The sequence below is a fragment of the Pseudophryne corroboree genome, chromosome 4, assembly GCF_028390025.1.
Source record: "Pseudophryne corroboree isolate aPseCor3 chromosome 4, aPseCor3.hap2, whole genome shotgun sequence".
Taxonomy (NCBI): domain Eukaryota; kingdom Metazoa; phylum Chordata; class Amphibia; order Anura; family Myobatrachidae; genus Pseudophryne; species Pseudophryne corroboree.
In genome coordinates, this window is record NC_086447.1 from 842,984,837 (window position 1) to 843,009,431 (window position 24,595).

The 24,595-nt window shown below is 47.7% G+C and overlaps 1 protein-coding gene across 4 annotated transcripts in view; it reads left to right on the forward strand.

Moving 5' to 3' along the window:
• GPCPD1 (glycerophosphocholine phosphodiesterase 1) overlaps positions 1-24,595 on the forward strand; it is a 111,628-nt gene that overhangs the window by 23,930 nt on the left and 63,103 nt on the right. For all 4 annotated transcript variants that reach the window (XM_063918604.1, XM_063918605.1, XM_063918602.1 and 1 more), the window contains exons 5-6: positions 4,474-4,549; positions 11,772-11,813. In XM_063918604.1, the coding sequence (XP_063774674.1) occupies positions 4,474-4,549; positions 11,772-11,813 (118 nt within the window). The remainder of the gene's footprint in view (positions 1-4,473; positions 4,550-11,771; positions 11,814-24,595) is intronic.

A 24,595-nucleotide genomic window follows, 5' to 3' on the forward strand; every position in this document is an offset into this window, starting at 1 on the left:
TCCCGGGGGTTCCCGCTAAGATCTCCCCTGTGGAACTGGCACAAAAACGCTTGACTAGCACTTGTGTGATGTTTTGAGCTAAAATGGAGACTTTGCCAGTATAATATATTAGGGTAGCTCCGGCGCCTGTGGTGGGGGCGGAGCTATATCAGAGTGGGACCTGAGGCCTTTCTCTGCTTACTGCAGCCACAGACAGCACACACAGCGCTTCCTGGTTCTTCAGCCACGCTGGATATCTGGTACAGGGTGTAGCAAAGGGGGAGAGCCACTTGTGTACACTATCTGGATCCTATTTAGGACAGAAATTGTTAGTTTTTACTGTATTCTAGTGAGCTGACAGCCTCACTGGGGCTGTGCAGCTCAGGGTGTGCTGGTGTCCTTCTCTTTCTCTGTGTCTCCTCTCACATACAGTAGGGCAGGCTTGCAGTATCACTGTCTGTGTGTTTGTTACTGTGCTTACTGTGAAACATGGGTAAACACAAACTGTGCAGTGTATGTCACACCAGATTCTATCCATTATCTGCTGATTCTGTTTCATGTGAACAATGCAGTCAATCTTCACAAATCAGTTGGGGGAGCTTTGATGTCAGATATGTCCTCTCAGCTCACTGCTAATGTGCAGAAGACTCGGCTACTACAACAAGCTGTTGCAGATTTAGCTGCTAGGGTAGATGTTACACCGACCCCTCTCTCATGCAGGTCCACAGAAACGTGGGTTTACCTGCTCTACTCTCTGATACAGATGGGGATGTCCTGGATCCCATTAGTGGGGATCTTGATTCTGCTCATGGTATTGAACCACTTATGGCTATACGGGACGTGTTAAAGCTCCCTCTAGAGGACGCTGCGTCACAGCAGTCACTATGGTGACTCTCCTGAAACACATTCAGGACACTACACGCGTCCTGTGTGACTCGCTCAAGGAGATGGGCAATATTAATTCTAGGACTTCTACCATGGCAGTGTCGGCGCGCAGGGCCTTGTGGTTGCGTCAGTGGATAGCGGACACAGAATCCAAGCGCAGTTTGGAGTCCCTCCCCTTTTCTGGGGAATGACTCTTTGGGGTTGAGTTGGATATGTGGATTTCCAAAGTCACTGCAGGGAAATCCACGTTTTTCCCTCTGGAACCCCGCCAGCTAGGCGTTCCTACCCAGGGGCCATCTGTTCAGTCCTTTCGGTCTAACAGATTTCGTTCTAGGGCCAGAGTTGCCTCCACTGTGACTGGAGGCACCAGAGAGGAGACTGGAAACCCAGCTGTCGCAAGTTCTCAGGAGAGCACCAGTTCCGCTTCCACTGAGGCCTTGGCATGACGGTGCCCACCCATCCCGAGGGGATCTCGAGGTGGGAGCTCGACTGCGTCACTTCAGCCGCATCTAAGAGAGCTCCTGCCAGGATTCCTGGGTAAAGGACCTCATCTCTCAGAGCTACAAGGTGGAGTTCGACGGCGCTCCTCACCAACGATTTTTCAAATCAAACTTCCCAGCTTTGGAGGATACGTGTGTTACGCGGCAACAGGCCATTCAAAAATTGGTCCAGTCTCAAGTCATTGTTCCTGTGCCACCGCATCAACAGGAAAAGGGTTACTACTCCAACCTGTTCGTGGTACCGACACCGGTTGGTTCAGTAAGGCTCATTTTGGATCTAAAATCCTTGAACCCTTGCCTGAAGGTTTTCAGGCTCCAGGTGGAATACTTGCTTGCAGGCCTGGAAGACCGGGACCGTTTATTGCTCCATTTAGACTGCACTATCTAACTTCTGTTACACCATGGTTGGATCCTCAATTTGCAGAAGTCCCACCTGGAGCCAATTCAGCGGCTCCTGTTCCTGGGAATGTTGCTGGATACTGTGTCCCGGAAGGTGTTCCTCCCAGGAGGCACAGTGAGAGCACTTCAGGAGATGGTCCACATGGTTTTCCTGCCTACTCGAATATCTATCCATTCTTGCATAGGATTGTTGGGAAAGATGGTAGCCTCATACGAGGCGATCCAGTATGGAAGGTTCTATGCCAGGACATTTCAATTGGATCTCCTGAGCAAGTGGTCTGGATCACATCTTCAGATGCACCGGATATTACGGCTGTCACCTCAGGCCAGGATTTCTCTCCTGTGGTGGCTGCGGTCCTCCCACCTACTGGAAGGCCAAAGTTTCGGGATCCTGGATTGGATACTCTTCAGGACGGATGTGAGGATGGGGAGCTGTAACCCAGGGGGCTCAGTTCCAGGGCAGGTGGTCAACCCACGAAGCCCTCCTTCCGATCAACATTTTGGAATTTCGGGTGATCTACAATGCTCTGCTTCAGGCCTCTCCTCTGCTCAGGGATCACGCGATCCAAGTTCAGTCGGACAACGCCACAGCAGTGGCGTATATCAATCGACAAGTAGGGACAAAAAGCAGAGCCTGCATGCGAGAGGTATCAAAGATACTCCTCTGGGCGGAAAGAAATGCAAGAGCAATGTCAGCAATCTTCATTCTGGGTGTGGACAACTGGGAAGCGGACTTCCTGAGTCGTGACTCTCTCCACCTGGAGGGGGTGGGAACTCCACCAGCAGGTCATCAACCGGTGGGGCTGCCCGCAAATCGACACGATGGCTTCTCATCTCAACAAGAAGCTTCCCTGGTATTGCTCACGAACCAGGGACCCTCAGGCGAGGGCAGTGGATGGCCTTACCGGCTGGTCTACCTGTTTCCGTTACTCCCCATGGTGCTCAAGCGCATCAGAAATCTGAGTCCAGGCAATTCTAATTGCCCAGGATTGGCCTAGGAGGGCGTGGTACGCTGATCTTCTGGCTATGTTCGCCGAAGACCCTTGGCCTCTACCACGAAGAAGAGATCTTCTTCAACAAGGACCGTTCATATACCTGGATTTACAGCGACTTTGACGGCATGGAGGTTGAGCGGAACATCCTAGCTCACAAGGGCCTTTCCAAAAAGGTTATTGCTACCATGGTTCAGGCCAGGAAGCCAGTGACGTCAAAAAACTATCATCGTATCTGGAGGAGATATGTCTCTTGTTGCGAGGAATGCACGTATCCGCCTGCTGAGTTTCACTGGGGACGTTTCTTACGTTTCCTGCAGGCTGGTGTGGATAAGGGCTTTCGTCTGGGTTCCATTAGGGTCCAGATCTCAGCCCTCTCCATTTTCTTCCAGAAGATATTGGCTGTGTTGACAGAAGTTCAGACCTTCTTGCAAGGGGTACTCCACATACAACCTCCTTTTGTGCCGCCTACGGCACCCTGGGATCTGAGTGTAGTGTTGGAATGTCTACAGTCCTCCTGGTTTGAACCTCTGATGGCGGTAGAAGACAAGTACCATACATGGAAGATGGTAATGTTGCTGGCCCTGGCTTCTGCTAGGCGTGTCTCAGAATTAAGGGCCTTGTTGTGTAATAGTCCATAGTTGGTCTTTTACGGGGACAGAGCGGAGCTCCGGACTAGGCAGAAGTTCCTGCCGAAGGTTGTCTCTGCGTTTCACTTGAAATCAGCCTATTGTGATTCCGTCCAGTTCTGATGCTTCCGCACCTCCGGAGGCATTGGATGCTGTGTAAGCCTTGAAGATCTAGGTCAAGAGAACGGCTCTGATCAGAAAGACTGATTGTTTGGTCATGCTCTATGATGCGCATAAAAGGGTTGTCCTGCTTCACAGCAGTTTATTGCTCGTTGGATTAGGATTACTATTCAACAGGCCTATGTGTCGGCAGCCTTACCGGTTTCTAAGTCTCTGATGGCCCACTCTACGAGATCAGTGGGCTCTTCCTGGGCAGCTGCCTGTGGAGTCTCGGCCTGACAACTATGCCACGCTGCTACCTGGTCGGGGAATAACACTTTTTTTGTTAAGTACTAGAAGTTTGATACCCTGGCCAAAGAGGATACCCAGTATGTGCAGTCTCCGCACGTTCCCGCCTGTTCTGGAAGCTTTGGGACGTCCCCATCGTACTAGATTCCCCAATATCCCTTATGGATGCTAGAGAAAATAGGATTTTAATTACCTACTGGTAAATTATTTTCTCGTAGTCTATAAGGAATACTGGGCGCCCGCCTCAGTGCGTTGACTTTTCTGCAGGTTCTTGTTATGTGGTTACCCGTTCAGCTGTCGCTGTTGTTCTTACCAGCCGTTGTTATATGTTAGTGGCGTGCTGGTATGTAAATCTCACCACTCATTGTTATTATGTTCCTTCTCTCATATATGTCCTTTCTCCTTCGGGCATGTTTTCACCTATACCTGCTTATGGGAGGGAGCATAGAGGGGAGGAGCCAGCACACCCAGTTGAAGAAATTTAAAGTGCACTGACTCCTTTGGGCCCCGTCTATACCCCATCGTACTAGATTCCCCAATATCCCTTATGGACTATGAGAAAAGGATTTACTGGTAGGTAATTTTAAAATCCTATTTTTACAGTTTGGAATGCGTTAACCCGTGTATACTTTAAAGCAGTGCGAAAATATCAATGCAGGTCTTCAACTTTTAATTTTGCAGAGTACCGGAGGTCCATGCCAAGTCATAGTTCAGAAGTGGGAGACTCATCTGCAGCCGCGATCAAAAATCCCTTTAGGTATGTGCAGGCAGCTGCTGCAAGGGATCAGTTACTTACTCTTACCACCTAACGCTGTGGTCTTACTCATAGATGTCTTGTCACTGAGTGAACCCTCTGCCCTGATTATCTCACCAGGTCTTCCTCGTGGGTTACGTCGCTGTGTGAGACCAGACTGGCAGACTTACTAACATTGAGCCGTCTGGCTCCGATAACCCTTAGAAGCAGAAGTGTCTGTACAGACATTTTATTGAAAGCTTTGCTAATGATTTATTGTTGAAATCCTGTGCCCTAAGGTTTTGTTAATTGGATAATTTGGATTAGTAGTTATGAAGTATTAGAACACACTGTATTTTCTCTATCGTCCTAGTGGATGCTGGGGTTCCTGAAAGGACCATGGGGAATAGCGGCTCCGCAGGAGACAGGGCACAAAAAGTAAAGCTTTAGGATCAGGTGGTGTGCACTGGCTCCTCCCCCTATGACCCTCCTCCAAGCCTCAGTTAGATTTTTGTGCCCGGCCGAGAAGGGTGCAATCTAGGTGGCTCTCCTAAAGAGCTGCTTAGAAAAGTTTAGCTTAGGTTTTTTATTTTACAGTGAGTCCTGCTGGCAACAGGATCACTGCAACGAGGGACTTAGGGGAGAAGAAGTGAACTCACCTGCGTGCAGGATGGATTGGCTTCTTTGGCTACTGGACATTAGCTCCAGAGGGACGATCACAGGTACAGCCTGGATGGTCACCGGAGCCTCGCCGCCGGCCCCCTTGCAGATGCTGAAACAAGAAGAAGGTCCAGAATCGGCGGCATGAAGACTCCTCAGTCTTCTTAAGGTAGCGCACAGCACTGCAGCTGTGCGCCATTTCCTCTCAGCACACTTCACACGGCAGTCACTGAGGGTGCAGGGCGCTGGAAGGGGGGCGCCCTGGGAGGCAATGAAAACCTATTTTTGGCTAAAAATACCTCACATATAGCCTCCGGGGGCTATATGGAGATATTTAACCCCTGCCAGAATCCGTTATGAGCGGGAGACGAGGCCGCCGAAAAAGGGGCGGGGCCTATCTCCTCAGCACACAGCGCCATTTTCCCTCACAGAAAGGCTGGAGGGAAGGCTCCCAGGCTCTCCCCTGCACTGCACTACAGAAACAGGGTTAAAACAGAGAGGGGGGGCACTCATTTGGCGTTAGAAATATATAAAAAAGATGCTATAAGGGAAAACACTTATATAAGGTTGTCCCTATATAATTATAGCGTTTTTGGTGTGTGCTGGCAAACTCTCCCTCTGTCTCTCCAAAGGGCTAGTAGGTCCTGTCCTCTATCAGAGCATTCCCTGTGTGTGTGCTGTGTGTCGGTACGTGTGTGTCGACATGTATGAGGACGATGTTGGTGAGGAGGCGGAGCAATTGCCTGTAATGGTGATGTCACTCTCTAGGGAGTCGACACCGGAATGGATGGCTTATTTAGGGAATTACGTGATAATGTCAACACGCGGCAAGGTCGGTTGACGACATGAGACGGCCGACAAACAATTAGTACCGGTCCAGACGTCTCAAAAACACCGTCAGGGGTTTTAAAACGCCCGTTTACTTTAGTCGGTCGACACAGACACAGACAGGGACACTGAATCCAGTGTCGACGGTGACTAAACAAACGTATTCCTTATTAGGGCCACACGTTAAGGGCAATGAAGGAGGTGTTACATATTTCTGATACTACAAGTACCACAAAAGAGGGTATTATGTGGGATGTGAAAAAACTACCGTAGTTTTTCCTGAATCAGATAAATTAAATGAAGTGTGTGATGATGCGTGGGTTCCCGCCAGAAGTTAGGGCGCGTTGGGAAACACCCCTTAGGGTGGATAAGGCGCTCACACGCTTATCAGAACAAGTGGCGGTACCGTCTATAGATAGGGCCGTCCTCAAGGAGCCAGCTGACAGGAGGCTGGAAAATATCATAAAAAGTATATACACACATACTGGTGTTATACTGCGACCAGCGATCGCCTCAGCCTGGATGTGCAGAGCTGGGGTGGCTTGGTCGGATTCCCTGACTAAAAATATTGATACCCTTGACAGGGACAGTATTTTATTGACTATAGAGCATTTAAAGGATGCATTTCTATATATGCGAGATGCACAGAGGGATATTTGCACTCTGGCATCAAGAGTAAGTGCGATGTCCATATCTGCCAGAAGATGTTTATGGACACGACAGTGGTCAGGTGATGCAGATTCCAAACGGCACAAAGGTGTATTGCCGTATAAAGGAAGAGGAGTTATTTGGGGTCGGTCCATCGGACCTGGTGGCCAGGGCAACTGCTGGAAAATCCACCGTTTTTTACCCTAAGTCACATCTCTGCAGAAAAAGACACCGTCTTTTCAGCTTCAGTCCTTTCGTCCCTATAAGAGTCATATCTGCCCAGGGATAGAGGAAAGGGAAGAAGACTGCAGCAGGCAGCCCATTCCCAGGAACAGAAGCGTTCCACCGCTTCTGACAAGCTCTCAGCATGACGCTGAGACCGTACAGGACCCCTGGATCCTACAAGTAGTATCCCAGGGGTACAGATTGGAATGTCGAGACGTTTCCCCTGCGCAGGCTCCTGAAGTCTGCTTTACCAAGGTCTCCCTCCGACAAGGAGGCAGTATGGGAAACAATTCACGAGCTGTATTCCCAGCAGGTGATAATTAAATTACCCCTCCTACAACAAGAAAAGGGGTATTATTCCACACTATATTGTGGTACTGAAGCCAGAAGGCTAGGTGAGACCTATTCTAAATCTAAAAAAATTTGAACACTTACAAAGGTTCAAATCAAGATGGAGTCACTCAGAGCAGTGATAACGAACCGGGAAGAAGGGGACTATATGGTGTCCCGAGACATCAGGGATGCTTACCTCCATGTCCCAAATTTGCCCTTATCACTAAGGATACCTCAGGTTCGTGGTACAGAACTGTCACTATCAGTTTCAGACGCTGCCGTTTGGATTGTCCACGGCACCCCGGGTCTTTACCAAGGTAATGGCCGAAATGATGGTTCTTCTTCGAAGAAAAGGCGTCTTAATTATCCCTTACTTGGACGATCTCCTGATAAGGGCAAAGTCCAGGGAACAGTTGGAGGTCGGAGTAGCACTATCTCGGATACTGTTACAACAGCAGGGGTGGATTCTAAATATTCCAAAATCGCAGCTGATCCCGACAACAAGTCTCCTGTGCTTAGGGATGATTCTGGACACAGTCCAGAAAAAGGTGTTTCTCCCGGAAGAGAAAGCCAGGGAGTTATCCGAGCTAGTCAGGAACCTCCTAAAATCAGTGCATCATTGCACAAGGGCCATGGTAAAAAAAATGGTGACTTCCTTCGAAGCAATTCCAGTCGGCAGATTTCATGCAAGAACTTTTCAGTGGGATCTGCTGGACAAATGGTCCGGATCGCATCTTCAGATGCATCAGCGGATAACCCTATATCCAAGGACAAGGGTGTCTCTCCTGTGGTGGTTACAGAGTGCTCATCTTCTAGAGGGCCGCAGATTCGGCATTTCAGTTTTGGATGTTGGTGACCACGGAGGCCAGCCCGAGAGGCTGGGGAGCAGTCACACAAGGAAAAAATTTCCAGGGAGTGTGATCAAGTCTGGAGACTTTTCTCCACATAAATATAGCTAAGGGTAAATTTATAATGCTCTAAGCTTAGCAAGACCTCTGCTTCAAGGTCAGCCGGTATTGATCCAGTGGGATAAAACATCACGGCAGTCGCCCACGTAAATAGACAGGGCGGCACAAGAAGCAGGAGGGCAGTGGCAAAAACTGCAAGGACTTTTCGCTGGGCGGAAAATCATGTGATAGCACTGTCAGCAGTGTTTCATTCCGGGAATGGAAACTGGGAAGCAGACTTCCTCAGTAGGCACGACCTTCACCCGGCAGAGTGGGAACTTCATGGGGAAGTTTTCCACATGATTGTAAACCGTTGGGAATTACCAAAGGTGGACATGATGGCGTCCCGTCTGAACAAAAAACGGGACAGGTATTGCGCCAGGTCAAGAGACCCTCAGGCAATAGCTGTGGACGTTCTGGTAACACCGTGGGTGTACCAGTCGGTGTATGTGTTCCATCCTCTGCTTTTCATACCTAAGGTACTGAGAATTATAAGACGTAGAGGAGTAAGAACTATACTCATGGCTCCGGATTGGCCAAGAAGGACTTGGTACCCGGAACTTCAAGAGATGCTCACAGAGGACTTATGGCCTCTGCTGCTAAGAAGGGACTTGTTTCAGCAAGTACCATGTCTGTTCCAAGACTTACCGCAGCTGCGTTTGACGGCATGGCGGTGGAACGCCGGATCCTAAGGGAAAAGGCATTCAGGAAGAGGTCATTCCTACCCTGGTCAAAGCCAGAAAGGAGGTGACCGCACAACATTATCACCACATGTAGCGAAAATATGTTGCGTGGTGTGAGGCCAGGAAGGCCCCACAAAGAAATTTCAACTCGGTCGATTCCTGCATTTCCTGCAAACAGGAGTGTCTATGGGCCTCAAATTGGGGTCCATTAAGGTTCAAATTTCGGCCCTGTCGATTTTTCTTCCAGAAAGAATTGGCTTCAGTTCCTGAAGTCCAGAAGTTTGTCAAGGGAGTATTGCATATACAACCCCCTTTTGTGCCTCCAGTGGCACTGTGGGATCTCAACGTAGTTCTGGGATTCCTCAAAACACATTGGTTTAAAACCAGTCAAATCTGTGGATTTGAAGCATCTCACATGAAAAGTGAACATGCTCTTGGACCTGGCCTGGACCAGGCGAGTGTCAAATTGGTGGTTTTTTTCTCAAAAAAGACCATATCTGTTTGTCCATTCGGACAGGGCAGAGCTGCGGACTCGTCCCCAGTTCTCTCCCTAAGGTGGTGTCAGTGTTTCACCTGAACCAGCTTATTGTGGTGTCTTGCGCCTACTAGGGACTTGGAGGACTCCAAGTTGCTAGATGTGGTCAGGGCCCTGAAAATATAGGTTCCAGGACGGCTGGAGTCAGGAAAACTGACTTGCTGTTATCCTGTATGCACCCAACAAACTGGGTGCTCTTGCTTCTAAGCAGACTTTTGCTAGTTGGATGTGTAATACAATTCAGCTTGCACATTCTGTGGCAGGCCTGCCACAGCCAAAATATGTAAATGCCCATTCCACAAGGAAGGTGGGCTCATCTTGGGCGGCTGCCCGAGGGGTCTCGGCTTTACAACTTTGCCGAGCGGCTATTTAGTCAGGGGCAAACACGTTTGTAAAATCCTACAAATTTGATAACCTGGCTAAGGAGGACCTGGAGTTCTCTCATTCGGTGCTGCAGAGTCATCCGCACTCTCCCGCCCGTTTGGGAGCTTTGGTATAATCCCCATGGTCCTTTCAGGAACCCCAGCATCCACTAGGACGATAGAGAAAATAAGAATTTACTTACCGATAATTCTATTTCTCGGAGTCCGTAGTGGATGCTGGGCGCCCATCCCAAGTGCGGATTATCTGCAATACTTGTACATAGTTACAAAAATCGGGCTATTATTGTTGTGAGCCATCTTTCAGAGGCTCCGCTGTTATCATACTGTTAACTGGGTTCAGATCACAGGTTGTACAGTGTGATTGGTGTGGCTGGTATGAGTCTTACCCGGGATTCATAAATCCTTCCTTATTGTGTACGCTCGTCCGGGCACAGTATCCTAACTGAGGCTTGGAGGAGGGTCATAGGGGGAGGAGCCAGTGCACACCACCTGATCCTAAAGCTTTACTTTTTGTGCCCTGTCTCCTGCGGAGCCGCTATTCCCCATGGTCCTTTCAGGAACCCCAGCATCCACTACGGACTCCGAGAAATAGAATTATCAGTAAGTAAATTCTTATTATTAACATCATTGGGGGAAAAACATTTCACTGTAGTCCTTATAATGATTGTTCAACATTCAGAACGGTCTATAAAGCCATTCCCTACTGTTCCTGAGTATTGGATAATGTATGACAGAGACTACAGGGCTTCTTTAATATACTGAGCAACTGAAAGCCAACTTTAGGACCCCAATCCTTAGTTTGCAACTATTATTAAGACTCTAAGCATGGTAATACTGGTTCCATGTTTATCATGGGCACTCTAGAGTGTTCCTTTTGTCCTACCACCCCCTCCTGTAGCAGTAAGGGGAAGTTGTGTCAAGCCTATAGAGTGGCAATGTTGCCGATAGCAACTGATCATCTTACTAGTTAACGTGTATGAAGTTCATTCTATAAAATGGTGGAAAGCAGCTGATTGGTTGCTATGGGCAACTTCACTGTTTAGAAGACTTGATAAGTCTCCCCCTATGCTTCCCAAGGTTTGCCTGTATAGTATAGTATAGTATAGTTCCTAGATGTGTAGAATATATTAAGGCTGGGGTACATATAAGGGGTATTCAATTAGTGCTGTTTTTTCAACCACTCGAAAAAACAACACTTTTTGTCCATTTTTAGGTCGAATTTCCATTCAAACTATTCAGTGCCCGTGCCATTTATTTCGACTGGTCAAAAAATCTGGCACTGGCGAAAACCACATGTGTCGGCGAATTTGCAAGAGTTTTCCTCAGATTTTGGCGCAATTTTAGCCCACAATTGAATACCCTGTGTCGGATTAGTGCCTTTTTTCGACCAGTCGAAAGAAAACGGCAGTTAATTGAATATCCCCCCCACCTCCATAGTGAGCCCATTTGGCCATAACAAGCATTTTAGTTTTCTTTAGTTACAATTTAAAATCAATTCTGAAAACGCTAAAATATTAATATAAAATATACTATTGGTGTGGTGCAGGTTCTGTAGTCTCATCAGTCATCTGCCACTCCATGTTCTTCTAACAAAATCAAGGAAACGTGACTTATAGTGTCAAACTGGGTACACACTAGATGATATCTTGAACGATTTATCGATTTCCAATGTATCGGAACAACAATGCGTTCAAATCATCCAGTGTGTGTGTGTGTGTACTTTGTGCACGCCCGTGTCATGGTTTGTCAATCTGACAATGTTTGTGGCGCCATGCATAGTAAAGAAGGACGTATCGACAGATTGTTCCATCGTTCATTACATGGTTCAGTGTGTACGCGATGGCCGATGTAACAATACATTGGCTGTTGTGTCGGCTGGGCACACACATCCTGTAATGTGTACCCAGCATAAGTGTAACAAAACCAGCTTTGGTAGTAGAATACAGTAAGTTGTAACTTTGTGTTTTCTGGTGTTGCTTTTAATGAAGTTTGTTTTATTTACAGATAATGAATCTTTTATTGATGATGGAGAATTTGGAATTCACAGTAAGTTAAATGATTTATTTCATTATCAAGGAAATAAGTCATTCATAGTGTAGTTCTGAAACGCACCTTCCGGTATCTTACGGTGATTTGAAAAGCATGAACTACACTACTATAAAGGCAAAAAAAAACCTTACACTTTCCATATGGGAGTATAACAAATCTGTTCATATTGCTTAGTTGCAACTTACTCCCAAAACTGTTGTCTCCACTGTAGGGGTGTCAGTTTCGGAAGGGCCTGCTCTGACATTAGGTGTAAACCTTTCTCCGTTTTAGCCATTGGTTCTAGATTGCTAGAAAAGGCAATTATTACACTGTCCAGTATAGTATATGCAATGCACTAATGTACAGGCATCTCTAACATCAATATATATGGACCTGTTGCTTAAAGCTTGGCTACACATGGTGCATTATTAATGTTTCACTTCTGTATGTGGTGGCTTAATCTTTTTGTGTCTGGTAATCGTTATTTGGACCCACCGATGGTCCTAAGTGCTGCTATATGCCACGCCAATGGTAGCTCCAGATTCGCCGATTTCTGTCTGCAGCCCCAAAGGGTTGTGTTAAAAAAATAATAATAATAATAATAATAATCTGTGAATCCTAAGAAAACTCAGGCCATGAGGGGGGTGAGACAAGGTGCCGCCAAGTCACCCCCTTTCACTTATATAAATTGACCCCCTATAAGAATCTTGGATTGCTCTTCAGCAGATAAACATAATGTTCCTCTTTTTAATTCCGAACTGTTTGAATAATTGTTACTCCAGTATTGAGCACGGACAATGACGGGATTTGCTAATAATACAGACTGAAAGAATTACAGAAACGCTGCTTTCACAGACAATGGTGTGAAATAGGAAAATAAATATACGGTTCATTGCTTCTTACACAAACGTATTACATTTAATTATTGTTAGAACATGAAATACAAATGATAATTTAACACATTTTCTCTATCGTCCTTGTGGATGCTGGGGTTCCTGAAAGGACCATGGGGAACAGCGGCTCCGCAGGAGACAGGGCACAAAAAGTAAAGCTTTCCGATCAGGTGGTGTGCACTGGCTCCTCCCCCCATGACCCTCCTCCAGACTCCAGTTAGATTTTTGTGCCCGGCCGAGAAGGGTGCAATCTAGGTGGCTCTCCTAAAGAGCTGCTTAGAGAAAGTTTAGCTTAGGTTTTTTATTTTACAGTGAGTCCTGCTGGCAACAGGATCACTGCAACGAGGGACTTAGGGGAGAAGGAGTGAACTCACCTGCGTGCAGGATGGATTGGCTTCTTGGCTACTGGACATCAGCTCCAGAGGGACGATCACAGGTACAGCCTGGATGGTCACCGGAGCCGCGCCGCCGGCCCCCTTGCAGATGCTGAAGTAAGAAGAGGTCCAGAATCGGCGGCTGAAGACTCCTGCAGTCTTCTAAAGGTAGCGCACAGCACTGCAGCTGTGCGCCATTTTCCTCTCAGCACACTTCACACGGCAGTCACTGAGGGTGCAGGGCGCTGGGAGGGGGGCGCCCTGGGAGGCAAATGAAAACCTTTTTTGGCGAAAAATACCTCACATATAGCCCCCAGAGGCTATATGGAGATATTTAACCCCTGCCAAGATTCACTAAATAGCGGGAGACGAGCCCGCCGAAAAAGGGGCGGGGCCTATCTCCTCAGCACACAGCGCCATTTTCTCTCACAGAAAGCCTGGAGAGAAGGCTCCCAGGCTCTCCCCTGCACTGCACTACAGAAACAGGGTTAAAACAGAGAGGGGGGGCACTGATTTTGGCGATATTGAGATATATATAAAGATGCTATAAGGGAAAACACTTATATAAGGTTGTCCCTATATAATTATAGCGTTTTGGTGTGTGCTGGCAAACTCTCCCTCTGTCTCCCCAAAGGGCTAGTGTGGGTCCTGTCCTCTGTCAGAGCATTCCCGGTGTGTGTGCTGTGTGTCGGTACGTGTGTGTCGACATGTATGAGGACGATGTTGGTGAGGAGGCGGAGAAATTGCCTGTAATGGTGATGTCACTCTCTAGGGAGTCGACACCGGAATGGATGGCTTATTTAGGGAATTACGTGAGAATGTCAACACGCTGCAAGGTCGGTTGACGACGTGAGACGGCCGACAAACTATTAGTACCGGTCCAGGCGTCTCAGAAACACCGTCAGGGGCGTTAAAAACGCCCATTTACCTCAGTCGGTCGACACAGACACAGACACGGACACTGAATCCAGTGTCGACGGTGAATAAACAAACGTATTTCTCATTAGGGCCACACGTTAAGGGCAATGAAGGAGGTGTTGCATATTTCTGATACTACAAGTACCACAAAAAAGGGTATTATGTGGGAGTGAAAAAACTACCTGTAGTTTTTCCTGAATCAGATAAAATAAAATGAAGTGTGTGATGATGCGTGGGGTTACCCCGATAGCAAATATTGGCGTTATACCCTTTCCCGCCAGAAATTAGGGCGCGTTGGGAAACACCCCTTAGGGTGATAAGGCGCTCACACGCTTATCAAGTGGTGTTACCGTCTCCAGATACGGCCGCCCTCAAGGAGCCAGCTGATAGGAAGCTGGAAAGATATCCTAAAAAGTATATACACACATACGGTGGTTATACTGCGACCAGCGATCGCCATCAGCCTGGAGATGCAGTGCTGGGTTGGCTTGGTCGGATTCCCTGACTGAAAATATTTTATTCATATAGAGCATTTAATAGGATGCATTCTATATATATGTACGTGAGATGCACAGAGGGATATTTGCTCTCTGGCATCAAGATAAGTACGTTGTCCATATCACCCAGAAGATGTCATGGACACGACAGTGGTCAGGTGATACAGATCCCATACGGCACATGGAAGTATTGCCGTATAAAGGGAAGGAGTTAGTGGGGTCGGTCCATCGGACCTGGGGACCACGGCAACAGCTGGGAAATCCAACCTTTTTACCCCAAGTTACATCTCAGCTGAAAAAGACACCGTCTTTTCAGCCTCAATCCTTCCTTTCCCATGAGGGCATGCAGGCAAAAGGCCAGTCATATCTGCCCAGACATAGAGGTAAGGGAAGTAGACTGCAGCAGGCAGCCCCTTCCCAGGAAAAGAAGCCCTCCACCGCGTCTGCCAAGTCCTCAGCATGACGCTGGGGCCATGCAAGCGGACTCAAGGTGGGGGGGTAGTCTCAAGAGTCTCAGCGCGCAGTGGGATCACTCGCAGGTTGACCCCTAGATAGTACAAGTATTATCCCAGGGGTACAGATTGGAGAGTCGAGACATCTTCTCCTCGCAGGTTTCTGAAGTCTGCTTTACCAACGGCTCCCTCCGACAGGGAGGCAGCATTGGAAACAATTCACAAGCTGTATATCCAGCAGGTGATAATCAAAGTACCCCTCCTACAACAAGGAAAAGGGTATTATTTTTCCACACTATATTGTGGTACTGACGCCAGACGGCTTGGTGAGACATAGTCTAAACTGAAATCTTTGAACACTTACATAAAAGGTTCAAATCGAGATGGAGTCACTCAGAGCAGTGATAGCGAACCGGAAAAAAGGGGACTATATGGTGTCCCTGGACATCAAGGATTACCTCCATGTCCAAATTTGCCCTTCTCAACAAGGGTACCTCTGGTTCGTGGTACAGAACTGTCAATATCAGTTTCAGACGATGCCGTTTGAATTATCCACGGCACCCCGGGCCTTTTACCAAGGTAATGGCCGAAAAGATGTTTCTTCAAAGAAAAAAGGCATCTAAATTATCCCTTACTTGGACGATATCCTGAAAAGGGCAAGTTCCAGAGAACAGTTGGAGGTCGGAAGAGCACTATCTAAAGTAGTTCTACGACAGCACGACTGGATTCTAAATATTCCAAGAATCGCAGCTGTTTTCCGACGATACGTCTGCTGTTCCTAGGAATGATTCTGGGCATAGTCCAGAAAAAGGTGTTCCTCCGGGAGGAAAAAGCCAAGGAGTTATTCGACCTAGTCAGAAACCTCCTAAAACCAGGCCAAGTATCAGTGCATCAATGCACAGGAGTCCTGGGAAAAATGGTGGCTTCTTACGAAGCGATTCCATTCGGCAGATCTCAGGGGATTTGCTGGACGAATGGTCCGGATCGCATTTTCAGATGCATCAGTGGATAATCCTGTCTCCAAGGACAAGGGTGTCTCTTCTGTGGGGGCTGCAGAGTGCTCATCTTTTAGAGGGCAGCACACTCAGCATTCAGGACTGTGTTCTGGGGACCACGGATACCAGCCTGAGAGGCTGGGGAGTAGTCACACAGGGAAAAAATTTCCAAGGAAGTGTGGTCAAGTCTGGAGACTTCTCTCCACATGAATATACTGGAGCTAAGGGCAATTTACAATGCTCTGAGCCTAGGAAGACTCCTGCTTCAAAGTCAACCGGTGCTGATCCAGTAGGACATCATCATGGCTGTCGCCCACGTTATCAGACGGGGCGACACAAGAAGCAGGAGGGCAATGACAGCAAGGATTCTTCGCTGGGCGGAAAATCATGTGATAACACTGTCAGCAGTGTTCATTCCGGGAGTGGGCAACTGGGAAGATTTCCTCAGCATAAATGAATTCCACCCGGAAAAGTGGAAACTTAATCTGGAAGTTTCCACATGATTGTAAACCATTGGGAAAGACCAAAGGTGGTTATGATGGCGTCCCACCTGAAGCGCCAGGTCAAGAGACACTCAGGCAATAGCTGGGACGCTCTGGTAACACCGTCGGTGTACCAGTCGGTGTATGTGTTCCATCCTCTGCTTTTCATACCCAATGTATTGAAAATGATAGGAAGGAGAGGAGTAAGAACTATACTCGTGGCTCCGGTTTGGCCAAGAAGGACTTGGTTCCCGGAACTTCAAGAGATACTAAGAAGGGTCTTGATTCGGCAAGAACCGTGTCTGTTCCGGGACTTACCGCAGCTGCGTTGACGCCAAGGCGGGTGAACGCCGGATCCTAAGGGAAAGAGGCATTCCGGAAGAGGTCATCCCTACCCTGGTCAGAGCCAGGAAGGAGGTGACCGCACAACATTATCACCACTTAGGTGAAAATATGTGCCAGGGTGTGAGTCCAGGAAGGCTCCACGGAAGAATTTCAACTAGGTTAATTTCTACATTTCCTGCAAACAGGAGTGTCTATGGGTCTCAAAATTGGTCCATTAAGGTTCAAATTTCGGCCTGTTGATTTTCTTCCAGAAAGAAATTGGCTTCAGTTCCTGAAGTCCAGAAGTTGTTAAGGGAGTACTGCATATACAGCCCCTTTGATGTCTCCAGTGGCACTGGGCGATCTCAACGTAGTTTTGGGATTCCTAAAAAAAAAATCACATTGGTTTAAACAACTCAAATCTGTGGATTTGATATATCTCACATGGAAAATGACCATGCTGTTGGTCCTGGCCTCGGCCAGGCGAGTGTCAGAATTGGCGGCTTTATCTCACAAAGCCATATCTGATTGTCCATTCGGACAGAGCAAAGCTGCGGACTCGTCCCCAGTTTCTCCTTAAGGTGGTGTCAGCGTTTCACCTGAACCAGCTTATTGTGGTACCTGCGGCTACTAGGGACTTGGAGGACTCCAAGTTGCTGGATGTTATCAGGGCCCTGAAAATATAGTTTCCAGGTTGGCTGGAGTCAGGAAATCTGACTTGCTGTTTATCCTGTATGCACCCAACAATGCTGGGTGCTTCTGCTTCTAGGCAGTCGATTGCTCGTGGGATTGGTAGCACAATTCAACTTGCACATTCTGTGGCAGGCCTGCCACAGTCTAAATCTGTTAAGGCCCATTCCACAAGGAAGGTGGGCTCATCTTGGGCGGCTGCCCGAGGGGTCTCGGCATTACAACTTTGCCGAGCAGCTACGTGGTCGGGGGAGAACACGTTTGTAAAATTCTACAAATTTGATACCCTGGCAAAAGAGGACCTGGAGTTCTCTCATTCGGTGCTGCAGAGTCATCCGCACTCTCCCGCCCGTTTGGGAGCTTTGGTATAATCCCCATGGTCCTTTCAGGAACCCCAGCATCCACAAGGACGATAGAGAAAATAAGAATTTACTTACCGATAATTCTATTTCTCGGAGTCCGTAGTGGATGCTGGGCGCCCATCCCAAGTGCGGATTATCTGCAATACTTGTACATAGTTATTGCTAACTAAATCGGGTTATTGTTGTTGTGAGCCATCTTTTCAGAGGCTCCGCTGTTATCATACTGTTAACTGGGTTCAGATCACAGGTTGTACAGTGTGATTGGTGTGGCTGGTATGAGTCTTACCCGGGATTCAAAATTCCTCCTTTATTGTGTACGCTCGTCCGGGCACAGTACCTGACTGGAGTCTGGAGGAGGGTCATGGGGGGAGGAGCCAGTGCACACCACCTGATCGGAAAGCTTTACTTTTTGTGCCCTGTCTCCTGCGGAGCCGCTGTTCCCCATGGTCCTTTCAGGAACCCCAGCATCCACTACGGACTCCGAGAAATAGAATTATCGGTAAGTAAATTCTTATTTTCCTGTTTTAAAGAATACATTTAAAATAGTCTTGAGTATGAAAAAATATAGTTTATTATCTTTTTGGTGTGTTGATCCATCCGATCCAGCAGGTACTCAAAGGCTCAAACAGTCCGGGGCTACGTTCTACTAAGGCAGCACATGCAGATGGCCTAAAGGGGCCTACACACTGGGCGATGTTTTCGACCATCGATATTATCAACCAACGATATTATCTATGTTCTATTTTTACTACACACTGGACGATATCGATGGTTAATTTGGACAATATGAGAGTACATACATCTATATCGTCCAAATTGACTGGCATGTATCAACGATGATCGTTCAAACATGAACGATTGCGGGCACGCGCATCGTTCATCGTTGATGCATCACCACTGAAAGATATGAACGATTTATCGCCCAGTGTGTAGGCACCTTTACTCCATGGGCTTACCATTTGTGTGAATGGGAGATTCATTGGATGGGATTCAACACATTGCTTTTAAATTAGGCTCGCTGTAATAGAACAGGTGAGCTTTGACTGTTGTGGCCTTTGGGAACCTGCTTTTATTTTTTGTTTGCGATCTTAAAGCCGCACTGCCCCCTATGGAAGTATGTAGCTTATAATATTTAAGCTAAACAACTCTAAATGGCAATGTAGATGGTGTGTGTTTGAGCGGGAGGATTCATTGAAAGGCACATTCTCTTGGTTTGGGAACAACTACCATAGCTCAGGCTGGAGGGAGGGGTTCTTGGTAACCACTGCTGTATACTGTGTCGCTGTAATTGGTGATATCACTTCAACATTCTGTAATTGGAACTCTGCTGAAACTCTTCTATTATCCGTAAAATAATATTGTGAATAATGCATAGATGAATGTGCCTGTAAACTCCTAAAGTTATTACAAATGACCAAGAAGCTCTGTAATAATGTCAAGGCACAATGATGCCTGCTGTACTAAAGGACGTTGAAAACTGCAGTGATTATTGTGTTCTTATAATATACAATACAGGCTATGTTATTCCTTATAATACGCTGGTGTTCCTAAGGAAGTGATGTCACTGGTCTTCCAGTTATACTTCTATTATCACTAGTTTATGCATATATTGGCTTGTTCTTGTATTTTCTAGGTTCAGACTGTCCCAGCAACATCCGTGAACCACTCCATAGTCTATGTGAGACGGCAGTAATATTGGGCATAATGTACCATCTGCTTTGCATTCACAAAGATAATTCCTCTGACCATTTAAAGATCTACGTTCTTAAGTGACGTCTGATTGATCTCTTGCTGAACCTTGAATAAATATCTGTACAACTACCAGTATTAAATAATTGCCCATTGTTCTTACATTTTTTAATTCCGTATGCCAATATCCTTAAGTAACTTGTAAGAACTGAGTAACTTTAATAAACATGTCCACTGAAGCACATGGTCAGCCGGTGCCCTGCACATGTGACCCGTCTCGGAATATGACCGTTCCCCTACCATCAGCCAATGCTACTCTATAATCCTCAATGAGCAACGGGTACTGGGTATCTGAACCTTACAGCACTGAAGCTGCAGATAAGGCTTTATTATTAAAATGTTTTATTTGCGTTTTAGCTACAAAGTTAATACTTGTTTGTTCACAACCTATAATAACACTAATCACTTGTGTATTATAAGTATACAATACTCAACTGGCTTACAATGTTCCATGGCTATAGGACTTCTTGGTGATTCCTAATACTAAAAGGATAGACTTATGCCCCATTTTTTATTTCTCTAACGTCCTAGTGGATGCTGGGGACTCCGTAAGGACCATGGGGAATAGACTGGCTCCGCAGGAGACATTGGCACTTTAAAAAAGAATTTAGATTCTGGTGTGCTCTGGCTCCTCCCTCTATGTCCCTCCTCCAGACCTCAGTTTGAATCTGTGCCGGACGAGCTGGGTGCTGTTCAGTGAGCTCTCCTGAGTTTGCTGAGAGAAAGCATTTTGTTAGATTTTTTATTTTCAGGGAGCTCTGCTGGCAACAGACTCCCTGCATCGCGGGACAGAGGGGAGAGAAGCAGCCCTACTCTCTGAAGCTAGGTCCTGCTTCTTAGGCTACTGGACACCATTGGCTCCAGAGGGATCGTACACAGGATCTCACCCTCGCCGTCCGATCCCAGAGCCGCGCCGCCGTCCCCCTCGCAGAGCCGGAAGACAGAAGCCGGGTGAGTATGAGAAGCAAAGAAGACTTCACAAGCGGCAGAAGACTCCGTGTTCTTCACTGAGGTAACGCAGAGCACTGCAGCTGTGCGCCATTGCTCCCACACATCTCACATACTCCGGTCACTGTAAGAGTGCAGGGCGCAGGGGGGGGGGGGGGGGCGCCCTAGGCAGCAATTGGGACCTCTTTTGGCAAAAGTTTAACATATATACAGTTGGGCACTGTATATATGTATGAGCCCCTGCCAAAAATGTAATATTTAAGCGGGACAGAAGCCCGCCGCTGAGGGGGCGGGGCTTCTTCCTCAGCACTCACCAGCGCCATTTTTTCTCCACAGCTCCGCTGAGAGGAAGCTCCCCAGGCTCTCCCCTGCAGATACATGGTAGAAGAGGGTAAAAAGAGAAGGGGGCACATAATTAGGCGCAAAAACAATATAAACAGCAGCTACTGGGTTAACATTAAGTTACTGTGTTATTCCTGGGTTTATAGCGCTGGGGTGTGTGCTGGCATACTCTCTCTCTCTCTGTCTCTCCTAAGGGCCTTGTGGGGGAACTGTCTTCAAAAAGGGCATTCCCTGTGTGTGTGGTGTCGGTACGCTTGTGTCGACATGTTTGACGAGGAAGGCTATGTGGAAGCAGAGCGGGAGCAAATGAATGTGGTGTCTCCGCCGAGGGCGCCGACACCTGATTGGATGGATATGTGGAAGGTTTTAAATGATAATGTTAATTCCTTGCATAAAAGGTTAGAAAAAGCTGAAGCCTCAGGACAGTCAGGGTCCCAACCCGTGCCTGATCCTATGTCGCAGAGGCCGTCAGGGTCTCAGAAGCGCACACTATCCCAAATTGTTGACACAGATACCGACATGAACTCTGACTCCAGTGTCGATTACGATGATGCAAAGTTACAGCCAAAATTGGCTAAATCCATCCGTTATATGATTATAGCAATTAAGGATGTGTTGCACATCACAGAGGAAACCCCAGTCCCTGACAAGAGGGTACATATGTATGGGGAAAAGAAGCTGGAGGTAACCTTTACCCCCTCACATGAGCTAAATGAGTTATGTGAAAAGGCTTGGGAATCTCCAGAAAAAAAACTGCAGATCTCCAAAAGGATTCTTATGGCGTATCCTTTCCCACCAATGGACAGGTTATGCTGGGAATCCTCCCCTAAGGGACAAAGCTTTAACACGCTTATCCAAGAAGGTAGCCCTGCCGTCACAGGATACGGCTACCCTCAAAGATGCTGCGGATCGCAAACAGGAGGTTACCCTGAAGTCCATTTATACACATTCGGGTACCTTGCTGAGGCCGGCGATCGCGTCGGCCTGGGTGTGTAGTGCTGTAGCAGCATGGACGGATACCTTATCTGAGGAAATTGATACCTTAGACAAGGATACTATATTGTTGACCTTGGGGCATATTAAAGACGCTGTCCTATATATGAGAGATGCTCAAAGAGACATTAGTCTACTGGGTTCTAGAATAAATGCTATGTCAATTTCTGCCAGAAGGGTCCTGTGGACTCGGCAATGGACAGGTGATGCCGACTCAAAAAGGCATATGGAGGTTTTACCTTACAAGGGTGAGGAATTGTTTGGGGGGGGTCTCTCGGACCTGGTCTCCACAGCTACTACTGGAAAGTCAAATTTTTTGCCATATGTTTACTCACAGCCTAAGAGAGCACCGTATTATCAAATGCAGTCCTTTCGATCACAGAAAAACAAGAAAGTCCGAGGTGCGTCCTTTCTTGCCAGAGGCAGGGGCAGAGGAAAAAAGCTGCACAACACAGCTAGTTCCCAGGAACAGAAGTCCTCCCCGGCCTCTACAAAATCCACCGCATGACGCTGGGGCTCCACAGGCGGAGCTGGGCCTGGTGGGGGCACGTCTTCGAAATTTCAGCCACAAGTGGGTTCACTCCCAGTTGGATCCCTGGGCAATAGATATTGTGTCTTAGGGATACAAGCTGGAATTCGAGGAGATGCTCCCTCACCGATACCTCAAATCGGCCCTGCCAGCTTCCCCCCACGAGAGGGAAATAGTGTTAACTGCAATTCACAAATTGTATCTTCAACAGGTGGTGGTCAAGGTTCCCATCCTTCAACAAGGGAAGGGTCATTATTCGACCATGTTTGTAGTTGCGAAACCGGACGGTTCGGTCAGACCCATATTGAATTTAAAATCCCTGAACATGTACCTGAAAAGGTTCAAGTTCAAGATGGAATCGCTGAGAGCGGTCATCGCAAGCCTGGAAGGGGGGGGATTTTTTGGTGTCTCTGGACATAAAGGATGCATACCTTCATGTCCCCATTAATCCACCTCATCAGGCGTACCTCAGATTTGTGGTACAGGATTGTCATTACCAATTTCAGACGTTGCCGTTTGGTCTCTCCACGGCTCCGAGAATATTTACCAAGGTAATGGCTGAAATGATGGTACTCCTGCGGAAGCAAGGGGTCACAATTATCCCATACTTGGACGATCTCCTCATAAAAGCGAGATCAAGAGTGCAGTTGCTGATCAGCGTAGCACTTTCTCTGGAAGTGTTATGGCAACATGGCTGGATTCTAAATATTCCAAAGTCGCAGTTGGTTCCTACGACTCGTCTGCCTTTCCTAGGCATGATTCTAGACACAGACCAGAAAAGGGTTGATCTCCCGATAGAGAAAGCTCAGGAACTCATGACACTGGTCAGGAACCTATTAAAACCAAAACAGGTGTCAGTGCATTACTGCACTCGAGTCCTGGGAAAGATGGGGGCATCATACGAGGCCATTCCCTTCGGCAGGTTCCATGCGAGGACCTTTCACTGGGACTTACTGGACAAGTGGTCCGGATCACATCTTCAGATGCATCGTTTAATCACCCTATCCCCCAGGGCAAGGGTGTCTCTCCTGTGGTGGCTGCAGAGTGCTCACCTTCTCGAGGGCCGCAGATTCGGCATTCAGGACTGGGTCTTGGTGACCACGGATGCAAGCCTCCGAGGGTGGGGAGCAGTCACACAGGGAAGAAATTTCCAAGGTCTGTGGTCAAGTCAGGAGACTTGCCTTCACATCAACATCCTGGGACTAAGGGCCATATACAACGCCCTACGTCAAGCGGAGACCCTGCTTCGCGACCAACCGGTTCTGATTCAGTCAGACAACATCACCGCAGTGGCTCATGTAAACCGACAAGGCGGCACAAGGAGCAGGGTGGTGATGGCGGAAGCCACCAGAATTCTTCGCTGGGCGGAAAATCACGTAAGCGCACTGTCAGCAGTGTTCATCCCGGGAGTGGACAACTTGGAAGCAGACTTCCTCAGCAGACACGACCTCCACCCGGGAGAGTGGGGACTTCATCAGGAAGTCTTCGCACAGATGACAAGTCTGTGGGAACTGCCACAGGTGGACATGATGGCATCCCGCCTCAACAAAAAGCTACAGAGGTATTGCGCTAGGTCAAGAGACCTTTAGGCGATAGCTGTAGACGCCCTGGTGACACCGTGGGTGTTCCAGTCGGTCTATGTATTTCCTCCTCTTCCTCTCATACCCAAGGTGCTGAGGATAATAAGAAAAAGAGAAGTGAGAACTATACTCATTGTTCCAGATTGGCCACGAAGGACTTGGTATCCAGATCTGCAAGAAATGCTCACAGAGGACCCGTGGCCTCTTCCTCTAAGACAGGACTTGTTGCAACAGGGGCCCTGTCTGTTCCAAGACTTACCGCGGCTGCATTTGACGACATGGCGGTTGAACGCCGAATCCTAGCAGAGAAAGACATTCCGGATGAGGTCATTCCTACGCTGATAAAGGCTAGGAAGGACGTGACAGCTCAACATTATCACCTTATATGGCGAAAGTATGTTGCTTGGTGTGAGGCCAGGAATGCCCCTACGGAGGAATTCCAGCTGGGCCCTTTCCTTCACTTCCTACAGTCAGGAGTTAATTTGGGCCTAAAATTGGGTTCCATTAAGGTCCAGATTTCGGCCCTATCCATTTTCTTTCAAAAGGAGTTGACTTCTCTACCTGAAGTTCAGACGTTTGTAAAGGGAGTGCTGCATATTCAGCCCCCTTTTGTGCCTCCAGTGGCACCTTGGGATCTTAACGTGGTGTTGAGTTTCCTGAAAATCCCACTGG